At 39.3% G+C, this 12,712-nt stretch overlaps 1 protein-coding gene across 1 annotated transcript in view; it reads right to left on the reverse strand.

Moving 5' to 3' along the window:
* Window positions 1–327: 327 nt before the first annotated feature.
* LOC107558909 (histone deacetylase 7-like) overlaps window positions 328–12,712 on the reverse strand; it is a gene marked incomplete at its 5' end in the record, with an annotated part of 39,613 nt that continues 27,228 nt past the window's right edge. Inside the window, 8 exons of the mRNA XM_016242609.1 lie at window positions 328–3,237; window positions 3,837–3,975; window positions 5,072–5,153; window positions 5,358–5,491; window positions 5,635–5,753; window positions 10,041–10,138; window positions 10,374–10,493; window positions 11,173–11,260. Coding sequence (XP_016098095.1) covers window positions 3,195–3,237; window positions 3,837–3,975; window positions 5,072–5,153; window positions 5,358–5,491; window positions 5,635–5,753; window positions 10,041–10,138; window positions 10,374–10,493; window positions 11,173–11,260 — 823 coding nt within the window. The remainder of the gene's footprint in view (window positions 3,238–3,836; window positions 3,976–5,071; window positions 5,154–5,357; window positions 5,492–5,634; window positions 5,754–10,040; window positions 10,139–10,373; window positions 10,494–11,172; window positions 11,261–12,712) is intronic.

Here is a 12,712-nt window from a genome sequence, read left to right on the forward strand (position 1 = left end):
TTTTAGAGTAAGCTTTTTTATTTTGAAGAATTTAGTGGCTTTTCCCAAGTTTTACAAGTTAGTAATAACAACAGCAGCAGCTGTGTTTTGGTGGAAAATGCTGGCATTGTAGTCATTTCTAGCAGGGACTATAGTTATCTTATATTTTTCTAACAGCATTGCTATGCTAAAATAAAAACAGCATGCTGTAGATCCGAGTGAATGTTTCTCAATTAATAGAAAACAAATGGATGTGCGCGAATTGATTTGAATTCTTTCAGCTCGCTGGTATTTGATGTTCAGACATTTTAAGCAGTAGAGTGTACACATAAAAATGACAAAGCCGAATGAAATTCAGGCAAACAAAAAAATGCTTTTCTTTTTAATTAGGAAGATAGAAACAGTACAAAATAGACATTCTTTTCTATACACAGAGAAATGAAAGAAACGGGAAATAAACAAGGACGATTGGAAAATGGCATTTCTGTTATGCTTTGTTAAACAGATCCAGTTAGTGGGGTCGACAGGTAAAGTACTTCAAGGCACGTAGGTGAAGTCTTTTGGTCGTAGGAAACTATTTACATTGTCCATACAAGAAGGCAAAAGGGAATAAATGACAGAAGAATTAAGACGACGCTGGTTTGCTTTTACACGAGCTATGACGACAGCACACGCTCCCCGTTTTACTTCATAAAGAGTTCGGAGAGACGAGAGAATACAAGTGCTTTGAGAGGTATATCAAAACAGTACAAATGCACAAAGCTATTGTAAAAATACACCACTAAAATAGAACTGTATGGAAGATGCACATCAGTGTCCAAACTGCAACGGAATGTCAAAAATCTGTATTTAGCAACAGTCCCAACGAAACTGTCACTAAGTGCTGTCGATTTGTCGCTAACCAAGTCGTTTTCAATTTGTCTGAAGATGAACAGGCATGTTTTGTTGATGGTGAAATGCAAGTGCACTGTTTGAAGTACTATAAATACGCAGCAAGACCGCCGCTAGTTCTGAGCGATTAGCTATGACTTCATTAATGAGTGAACGTCTGCATCTGCTCTATTTTACAATGGTCTTCACGGGGGTCTGATGGGCAAAGGCTACCCAGGGTCTTCATGAAACCTCACAAAACGTCGATAAATGGATGGTGCTATTTACATGGAATCATACAAACGTAGAACTAGCCACAGTGGTTTGGTACAAGGCAAGAAAGGGATGAATTAAAGACTTGTTGGTCGGGCAGGTGCTGGGCACTTGTATCTGCAGCATTACAGAAAAATCACACAAGGAATGCCTCTATTTTTATTCCACATGTTCGCAATAACAGCAATTTGCCAGGTCACGATTGTTTCTTGTAGTGAACGCAGGAAAGCATGTTAATGTGTGAATTTGGTTGTGAATGCAGAGGTAAAGGGTTGTGCAGAGTAACACGCGAAAGCGAGCCGTCGGGGCGTTCATTAAGCCAAAAGCACAACGCAAAAGTCAAACAAGCACCATGAACTGTGCTACTAGTGAAATGTAATGTCCCGACCGGTGACCATCCAGCATGTGGTACAGCATTATTTCCAGCGCATTATTTTTGGCTGTTTGGCCCATCAGGATTACGCAACTAGACAGGTTTTGGTTTAGAAATGATACGGTTTTTGAAACCGAACATGCTGATGAGTGGCACAGTATTTAACGAGGTCTGTCCGTTTTGGTGTGATATTAATTTCGGTTTATTGATGATGGCGTAAATGTGAATCCCAGTGGCTGAGAGACATATTTAATATCACCATAAACTTCATCCACACAACTGGTGTGAATTAGACATCTATGTGCAGGCTGTGGAAAACAGAACGCCATCCAAAAACAATGCATCCCTCGTAAAAAAATTAAAAAAAAACGCCAGTAAGTGCGCAGCAATGAAAGAAAATCATTAACTGCGCACCAACTTGAGACATGTCTTCTCCACAGGTTAACAGGCTGGTAATTTCCCTCGTCCAAAACAACAAAGATCCGTGAAAACGACAGACAATTGTGTTATAAAAGAATTTCACACGCTGCTATTAAAGTGGCCGCGAGAGCCCATTCAAATGTCGTTTTGCGCTTTTGCTTGTGGTCAGTCGAGGTTTGATTGTGAGTACAGAACAGATAAAAGATATGATTGATAGATACACACGCACACACACATATAGACATCATATTCAAATTAGTTTGGTCTAAAAAGAGACTGAGCTACTTTGCGTTACAGTTAGTCTAGGGAAAGCTTAAGCACTTCCTGTGTCCACAATATTAACTGTACAGTGGTCATAAGGATGCGATGTGTGCACAGAAATATGGGCATATATGTGTGTTTTTTGGGGTGGGTGGGTGTGTGCAATAAACTTGCTCATAGCTGGCTTGTCCCTCTGGCCTTTAAAAACATGAGGCGTTAAATCAGATACACAAAATAAGTATTTCGAAGTATTCAAGTTTACAGCCTTCATGCTGGGAATGCAGGTAGAATGTAACTGAACTTGACAAGAATGCAACTGTTTTTTGCTTCACTTTGGGAAAAAAAAAAGAACGTTAAGCGTAAAACTAGATAGAGAATTAGATCTTTCTTTTCCCAGAGGTTTGGAAAATTTCACGGTTCACATTATGGAATGCACAGTGCAAAAAAAAAAAAAAATACGATTGATAAAACCCACAGTTGTCGAGATCGTTTTCTTCTTTTTCTTCTTCTTTAGTGGTTAAATTGGTTAATAGTAATGACATCATAGAGTGAAGCCACTTTGTGGTTGCCAGGTGCAAGGAAACCCCTCATTTTCTCCCAGCACAGTCCAAGTGGGCTGCCTTTAAAAAAGGTTCAATAATCCTCAACCGTTCCTGCAACTCTGCTTTCGCATCTCCAGCTAAAGTAAATAGTCTCTTTTGAGGCACCGGAGGTGAATATCTGAGCGACTGGAGTCCTTCGGCGCATTCTTTTAGTGAATGTTAAAAACACACTCATGCGTCCTAGTGTGTTTGTTTGTGTGGTACGTGAATGGAGAAGATGACGTGGATCCCAGAGCCCCGGCAGAACTGTGGCTGCGGGTTGTTAGCTTAGCCGCGCTGCGCTGGTGGTCAGTGTTGAGGTGGTGTCTTGGGGGAGGGGCCATGATGAGGAAGTCACGCCCCCTGAGGCACGGCTCGTTCACATGGTGTGGAGCTCCATTTGATGCTGGACAGTTTCAGACGTGTAAAGACCTGGTTTAAAGGGAGTCTTCGTCGTGCTCCATGGGTTCATCAGCAAGACTGTAAAAAAAATGAGGTTTATGTTTAGCATCGAACAACCAGCATATGGTTTTTATGCTCAAGAATGCAACAAAAGCACTGAAGCCCAGCTTAGATTAAAAGAGAAACAAGCACCTGTGAAAACATCAACATGAATTGGATTACAGATTAGCCCCTTTCTGCAAAAACACCTTAATTAGAGTAAATTCGGTTGTAGAATGCAGCTGTCATATACTCATATTTTAGTATTTTAGAGAGGGGCGGGGCGAGCAGAGCTCATTAGCATTTAAAGGGACATGCACTGAAACGGGTCACTGTGAACAGAGCTGTTTTTGACAGGGTAAAAGGGTGTTGTTTTACTCTACCATTGAGAAATTTTAACCAAAGTATGGTATAGACTTTCCATTAAGACCCTAAAGAGTCATATCAACTTGTGGAAAATGGGCATCCGATGACCCCTTTAATACAAATGTTTTAATAGTTTTAGTTAACAATAATAACCTTGGTCACACTGAAAATTACAGAAGAAATTATGTACAAAACAGAACAGGATTGAGGACTATAGAGTAGTGGCAAATAGTATGAATTGCATTTAGCACAATTTCTTCATCAGATCTCACCTTTTGTTGGTCAAGACCCCCACGGAGAGGGATGCCATCGCATTCACTGTGTCCGTTTCCTCACAGTCTTTCCTCTGGGCACCCAGAAACGACATCCCCACTGTGCCCATCAACGGCTTCAGTGACGACCAATACTGACCTGAGACAGAAATCTCAGAATTAACAGACAGGAATAAATTGTGACATAATTTACCATTCCTTATGTCATTCCAAACCTGCATGACTTTCTATCTGAAATGAATAACAAAAATAGATCTTTTGCAGAACGTCAAAGCCGCTCATTTCCATAAAATAAAAAATATATAAAAAAAGCAATTGCAAAATACTGCATACAACTTGTGTGCTGTATTCTGAAGCCTTTATGTGAAGAATATGGACAGTACTCTCAAAAAGGACAATTCTGTCATTATTTTCTCATTTTCATGTCGTTCCAAACCTATAAGATATTTGGAAACCCAAACTAAAACATTTTTAATGAAACCTGAGAGATTTCTGTCCCTCCATTGAAATCCACGTAACCAGATCTTTGACGTGTTCAAAAGTTCATAAAGACATTGTAAAAGTAATCCTTAAGCCAAGTCTTCTGGATCACTTTATAAGCTGAACAGATTTAATTTAGGCTTTTCTTCACATATAAACATTGTTCAATGCACACACATAGAGCACATCAAATATGGTAAACAGAAGCTCAAACGTGCTAGCTTGATGTGCAAGAGCCAATGAGGTTTCCATGTTGTTGGAGAAGAACTATAGCAGAGGGAAAGATAATGGTGACTTTTTGGTCAGATATTGTATGAACTCATACAGGACTACATTTAAAATAATAATACAAATAAAACATGTGCTTATTGGACCTCAACTGTATGAATCATTGTACACTTTTATGGTCAGAAAAAAGCAGCTTGGACATTCTGCATTTCTTTTTGTGTTCAACTGAAAAACAAAGTCATACAGGTTTTAAAATGTCAATTACAAGTCTAACCAACAACAATGTTGAAAACTGTAAATAGATGTCTGTCAGTAGCACACAGAAAGCATGAGAGAGGTAGTGTACGCCACGTAGTGCATCCCATATTATTGTTTTTATAGGAATATTTTGGCTCAGCAGGAACCATGTGGTGAAACAACGACGATCATGATTATAATTAATTACAACAAATGTGTGCTACCAGGAAGCCAGTGCATTTCAGAATAATTAGAGGCAGACTGGGACTAGAGGAGTGCGAGACACTCACTCTGTATTTGTAGCACTCTCTGGAGCGAAAGCACTGCGTTGGCACTGGGCGTCTGGAGGAGAGTCGACTCAGGAAGAAGCTCCTAAGAGAAAACAAGATGAAAAAGGGGGGTTTTGTTTTTCCTTTAAAACAAAGAGCACGTCGTATGAGACTTTGCCAGAAAAGTCATGTTAACACCCTTACATAACAACAGTGCTGATTATTTGTTACCAGCAATGATAACAGCCTTATAAAGCGATAATAAATGAATTCTTGTGATGGTGTTTGCTTCTGCATGAAATCTGACCTCCAGTCCCAGCAGAGCGCTGACACAGGCCTCAGAAGCATCACATATGGCTGTGAGGTCGTGACCTCCCTCTAATGCTAGAACCACGCGTCCTCCTGCTAACGCCATCAACTGCCGAGTCAAGAAGCCGAAACCTGCGGAGAGACCAATGACAACATTAGCATCACAGTACATTTTCTGAGACTGTTTACAAATGTATATAAATTCAATTCAATTGGAAGCTGTTTATAAGAGCTTATATTTCATACGCAAGATAATATTTCAAGAAATATCCTACATTTAGCTGTGACTTTGTATCCTCCCAAAGGAGCAGGGTGTCCTTCTGCAGCGTCAAACCCTGAAGAGACCAACACGACGTCTGGGGAAAACTCCTGAGCAATGGGCATCACCACCGTCCTAAACATCAGAACAATGCATACAAAAAAACATTTGGTTAATGTTAAATCTGCACTTATAAGACTGCATTTTCTTTCAAAATCTTTATGCACAATTTTAAACCATAGTTAAATGGCTGGTTAATAGCTATAATTTCCTCATACTCGTGTCATTCCAAACCCAACTGACCTTCTTTCTTCCATGGAATAAGGAAATTTAGATTATTTTTTATAGATAATCTTCCTCACTGCACCTGGATCCCTAGTGAGTTGAACTCGAAAAATGAATCGTATCATTCGGACTGCTGTTATGAACGTGAATCATCTGATTCATCAAAACAATCCAACTCACGAGAATGATTCGTTCTTACTTCTCTGTTGATCTTGCCAACCAAAGCCGGGGGGCAGTCCATTTCTGGCTTCACATGAACTGCATTTATGATACTTTATGGTGCTTTTGGGTCTTTTTTGAAGCTTGAAAATTCATTGCAATTACATGAAAAAACAACCAAACTACATTCCCTAAAACATCTCCTCTTGTGTTCCACAAAATAAAGTCACGGGGCACAGTAAATTAATTGTCATTTTAATTTTTCACATTTTATTTTAAGGTCCATTTCTCGCCATTAACAAACCATTAACTATGACTTTTGCCTCAATAAACTCCTAATGTGCTGCTTATTAATAGTTAGTAAGGTGGTTGTTAAGTTTAGGTATTGGGTAGGATTAGAGATGTAGAAAATGCTCATGCAGAATATGTGCTTTATACTAATAAACAGCCAATATGTTAATAATAGGCATGCTAATAAGCAACTAGTTAATAGTAAATTTACTATACTAAAGTGTTACCAATTTTTCCATGAACTATTCTTTTAAGGGGTCTTCTGAGGCAACTCAAATATTTATTATGACGCAAATACTTATTATATATTTTTTTTATGAATGCTGGTATTATAAAATACACTAATAATAAATATTCACATTTTCTATTAACAATACTCGGACAAAACTATTTATCTTTAATTATCTTTAAGAAGTCGATTTTGGAAATGATTGTTTTGTCAGTTTAACATCAGTTCTGATCAAAGCCTTTCCAAAAATGTGGAAAAACTTGGCCAGACGACTCAAAAGAAGGAAAAGTCTAGTGGCGTTCCTCTTCTATTTGACAAATTTTACAAAAATGAAGCTGGCCGAAGCACAGTGTGACAATCCCAGTGACTAAAGTGTTTGAATTAGGTTCTGTTAATGACCGTCTCTCGCTCTCTCTTCCTTCCTCTTTTTCCTCGTCTCCCTCATTCTTGTGCTCGGAGGACGCCAGCCCTGCCAGCGATTTCGCCTCTTGAGCGCATCACCGGCGAGTTCAAAGCGACCGCCGCTGCATCTGGTTCCCATTTGGAGCTTGTCGTTCTCCTCACGTCACTGACAGCCCGCCATCTGGGAGCCATTTGCCTTAATTACCCAGGATCCTCCACTACTCCCCCCTCTCCGCCTACCCTCACCGTTGTAACCAACTCCGCCTCCCCTCTAGACCAATAAAACTACCCACGCTCCCCTGTGTGGAGAGGAACAGTTTTAGTTTGGGTGGAGGGAAAGAGAGAGAGCGCAGCATTTATTAAAGACCAATAAAAGGACGAGAAAGAGTATACAAGACACAGGAAGTCAAAGAGAGACAGGCTGGTTAGAGGCAGAACATTCCAAAAACGTTCAGTCCTGAAAGATCTTAAAGGTCTTTTTAGACGCCCACCCACTTTCACACAGGGATCCTGGTTGGCGTGTGGTTAACAATGCCTCCCTGGACCGAAACCAAAATCCCGAAGCAGGCTTCCTTCAAAAAATGCTAAAAACGAAAGAGAGAGAGCGCAGCATTTATTAAAGACCAATAAAAGGACGAGAAAGAGTATACAAGACACAGGAAGTCAAAGAGAGACAGGCTGGTTAGAGGCAGAACATTCCCAAAACGTTCAGTCCTGAAAGATCTTAAAGGTCTTTTTAGACGCCCACCCAATTTCACACAGGGATCCTGGTTGGCGTGTGGTTAACAATGCCTCCCTGGACTGAAACCAAAATCCCGAAGCAGGCTTCCTTCAAAAAATGCTAAAAACGTTTAATAAAACCACCCACCGGTGGCATGTGGAAGTGGCCAAGCTCGAGTTTGATCCCAACACAATGAAAAAGCTGGGAATCATTTGAAGCCCTGCAAGCGTTTCAGACTACAATAAACACCTTGACTGATGCAGGTTGGCAGACGGCGGAGGGGGAAGTCCAACTTAAAAGAGTGATCACAATATGATCGGGCGTCCAATTCCTGACAAAATCCCAAAGGTCTCAGTGCAAACACTAGTGCACAAGAACGCAGGAGAGAAACCAATGCAATAATGAAGGACGCCCATATGAAGAAGACCAGGTTCTTTGGCGAAACATGATGGAAGGTCAAATGCTTCTTCCTGAACTCTGACCTGATGATAATCGGGCCATGTAAGGACTTTACAAGACATATAAAGTGCATTGTGGTGGGGTTGTGGTTCAACATCTGGACCACGGAAGATCCTTGAATAGAAGGGTTGCTGGGTTTGCTAACATCATTGTGTCCTTGACACAACACTTAACACCAGCTTACTCCCAAGACAGCGTTTTCGGTTATCGTTGCGTGCACGAAACACTAGCACAACCACAGACCATAAGGATTCATGCCAAATTATTATGTTTGCGAAATGAGGTGTGGAAACTAACAAGACCATAACAGATATGCAGAATTTTTTATTAGAAACACTGAAACCAAAATTAAAGTTTGCCTTTAGCCAAAAACCGAAACTAAAATGTGAGCAATTGGGTAATTAATCTTGGTATGCTGCTCAGGGCATTATTTCCTCTGGTGAAGAAAATATTTACTAAATCAAACCGGTTGCATGAACAGCTTAGACTAGTTAAAATTAAAGGGATAGTTTACCTTCATTCGCTGGTCTCCATTGGGGGGAAAACACTATGCAAGTCAATGGGGACTAGCAACTGAAGGTGAACTATCCCTTTAAAGTTATAGTTCACCCAAAAATGAACCAAACAGTTGTTGGACACGTTGACTTCCATAGTAGGGAAATAAATACTATGGGGACCATCAACTGTTTGATTACCAGCGTTGTTAAAAAAACAGTCTTTTGTCTTCAACATAAGAAACTCATACAGGTTTGGAGCGACATGAGGGTAAATGATAACAAAATTTTAATTTTTGGGTGAACTATCCCTTTCATAGGTCTGTTCATCCCAAGAATAATAACTACAAAGATAATTAAAATTATATTAGTGTCTAGACCAGGGATGGGCAACCAGGGATTTCTACAGACACTGACACAATTGAAACATGCTCATTAAATGGCACAATTTTGTTCAATGGTTTCGACCCTCCAAAAACCAAAAATGTATTTTTTGCTGCTTGGCTGAATATTTTTGGTTGCCGGAATTTAGGTGCATCGCAGATTTGTATATTATTACGAGACCTTATCCAAACTCTTCAGTCAGCAAATTCATTTCATTAAACAATCACAGTATCTTCCAATTTCTTCACTTGTTATGAAACCAAAAGCATTTATTTAAGTGAAAATGGATTCATATATGTGACCCTGGAGCACAAAACCAGTCTTAAGTCGCTGGGGTATATTTGTAACATCAGCCAACAATACATTGTAAGGGTCAAAATTATCGATTTTTCTTTTATGCCAAAAAATCATTAGGATATTAAGTAAAGATCATGTTCCATGAAAATATTTAGTAAATTTCCTACCGTAATTATATCAAAACTTAATTTTTGATTAATAATATGCATTGATAAGAACTTCATTTGGACAACTTTAAAGGCGATTTTCTCAGTATTTAGATTTTTTTGCACCTATTGCAAATAGTTGTATCTCGACCAAATATTATCCTATCCTAACAAACCATACATCAATGGAGAGCGTATTTATTCAGCTTTCAGATGATGTATAAATCTCAATTTCTAGAAATCGACCCTTATGACTGGTTTTGTGGTCCAGGGTCACATATTCAGATACGGCATAGTTTATATCAGGGATGTCCAGTCCTGCTCCTGTCCTGTAGAGTTTATCTCCAACTCTAATAAAACACACCTGAACCAGCAAATCAAGGTCTTCGGGATGACTAGAAACTTCCAGAAAAAGTGTGTTGGAGCTAAACTCTGCAGGACGTTGCCCCTCAAGGAGCAGGATTGGACACCCCTGGTTTCCACTCAGTACTGTCCCTGTTGAATTGTTCCCCTCAGTTAGTTTAAACCAGCAAATTAACCAAGTGAAAATAATACCTGAAGGCAGCCAGGTACTCAGCATCGCCCATGGGAGGTTCAAGACCACCGGTCCACGCCACATTAACATTGAAGCCCTCACCGGCACCAGAACCCACCTGGGACAAATCAAACACAGCACTGCTGTTAAACACTGAAAACCCTCCTCTTACGCTGATCCTTTTGTGCTAAAGGCCATGGTGCAGCCAGTTCTGGTTTGGAACACAGTTGCGCAAGAGTGACACATTGAAACCCTTGAGTTTTTTGTGAGCTTATAGAGTTTCACAGCAATAAACAAACCAAGAAGTGTTGTATTTGCTCGTATGTTATAATCAATAATCTCTGCGTACTAACCTCTGCTGCTCCACCACTCCCGGGGAAGAAGTTTCCATTATCATAGCGATGGAGAGAGATGTAGAGGACGCTGGGGTCGTTGTAGAAGATTTCCTGGGTGCCGTTGCCATGATGAACATCCTGCGTGATTGATGAAACATAATCAGGTTACTTTAACACTTGTTAGCTTTTAATGGTAGCATTTTGGATGTTGTTCAGTTAACATTAGCATTACCTTCGTATCTGGTCTATTAGGACGAAAAAAGACCAAAATCTGGAAGTGATTTGATTCAGTGACTGATAAACTCAATCAATTCAGCTTGGTAACCAATACAGTTTAGTAACTCAGATTCACATCAGTTCAATTGATTCATTAGAACAATATGTTGAAATAGGCTTCACCTAAACATGCCAGAATAACTGCAGAGCTTTTTAGTAATCATTTAGCATTGACAGCCAATTATACACTATACTATACACAGGTGCATTGGTGATATATTGGTTATAAGAGAATATTAGTTGTTGTTTTTTGCCGATATACTGTATGTAATCTACCACTATTGGATATATAATTGAAATAAATTGTTCTCTATTGTCAGCACTGTTGTGCTGCATTAACTAATAAACTCTTGATAGCAGCATTATTGTTTTAATTTGCATAACAGGGATAGTGTAAATTGAACAGACATAATAGTATGGTTTTCAAGTCTCAGCCATCATATCAGTTATTGGCCATGACATGAAACTAATTAAGTGCTTATTGGTTTCTACAAGAATTCGCATCCCTAGAACTAAAATGAGCCGAGTTTAGAGCTCTCACCCAATCAACGATGAGGATTTTACTGGCGCTGAGCTTCTGCTGGAGCTGCTTAGCAGCAATCGCCACCGAGTTGAAAAAACAAAAACCCCTGAGAGAGAGAGAGAAAGAGATAAAGTGAGGCATCCAACCACATTAAATGCCAGAGGATTTGGAAACGGAACAACAAAACTATGTAGTAAGCAAACACTATTTCTCACGCAACTGAACTCAGCGGATGTGCAGGTCTGCTGTTAGTATTTTTGACTATAACTTCTTGAAGTAATCTAAAAGCATTTAAATACTGTCCATATACACAAATAATAAACATGTGGAAACTTCCAGTGGATGATTAGATATGCACTGGGAAGTAAGGGAGCAAGGTGAAACGCTGAGAAATTTGGAAAGAGCGAACTCAGCAGGCCAATAACTGCTGAAATAAATCAGTGTCTTTCCTCCCGCTCCCTCCAAACCTTCATTATCAAGCCATAAATATCCACACACACACAGACAGGCGTGCTGACGCTGCACACACACACACACACACACACACACACACACACCACATGTGCAAACACAACACCCACGTCACACAAACACACAGCTCAAAACATGCCATCAACTCACATGTACAAGAAGAAGAATTTCACTTCTTGACCACACTAAACAGAGCCACACACACATGCACAACATACTCTATACAGGATTATTCTAGTGAACTAAAACTAAAACCATTACATTTTTCTTTATAAAAAATAAACGTGAAATAAAATAAAATGGTCACACTTTATTTTAAGGTCCAGTTCTCGCTATTAACAAACCATTAACTACGACTTGTGCTTCAATAAAATCCTAATTTGATGCTTATTAATAATTAGTAAGGTAGTTGTTAAATTTGAGTAGGATTAAGAATGTAGAATATGGTCATGCAGAATAAGTGCTTTAGAAGTATTAATTAATAAACAGCCAATATGTTAATAATAGGCATGCTAATTGTAATGTGAGGTTTGGTGTTTGGGTTTTGTTTCATGTTCATGTCTTCATGTCTTTTATTTTGTAATTGTTTTATGCTGTTAGTGTCATGCTTCCCGTGCCCTCTTGTCTTTATGCTATTGGTTCCTCTGTTCATTGTGTCATGTTCTGATTGGTAGTCTTAGTCATGTGTCTTGTTTCCCATTGGTTTGTTCATGTCATGTGACCCTCCTTGTCTGCTATAAGTAACCATCATGTTCCCATTGTGCCTTGTCGTGTATTGATGTTGTAACCCGCTGTTGGTGAGTCTAGTGTGTTATGCCTCGTCTGTTTGGATTATTGTTTGGATCACCTGTAAATAAACTGCACTTGGGTTCTTCACTACGCTCGCCTTCAGTGGACTTAATTTGTTACACTAATAAGCAACTAGTTAATAGTGAGAATTGGTCTCTATACTAAAGTGTTACCAATTTAAAAAAAAAACCTTTCCAAGGCAACATTTCTCATTTTCACTACATGTACTAAAATAACTACAACTAAAACTGAAATAAAAATGAATAAAAACTATTCCCTATAAAAAAGGGCAAAACTA

This window comes from Sinocyclocheilus grahami, unplaced genomic scaffold, assembly GCF_001515645.1.
Source record: "Sinocyclocheilus grahami isolate Dianchi unplaced genomic scaffold, SAMN03320097.WGS_v1.1 scaffold666.1, whole genome shotgun sequence".
NCBI classification, from domain to species: Eukaryota; Metazoa; Chordata; class Actinopteri; order Cypriniformes; family Cyprinidae; genus Sinocyclocheilus; species Sinocyclocheilus grahami.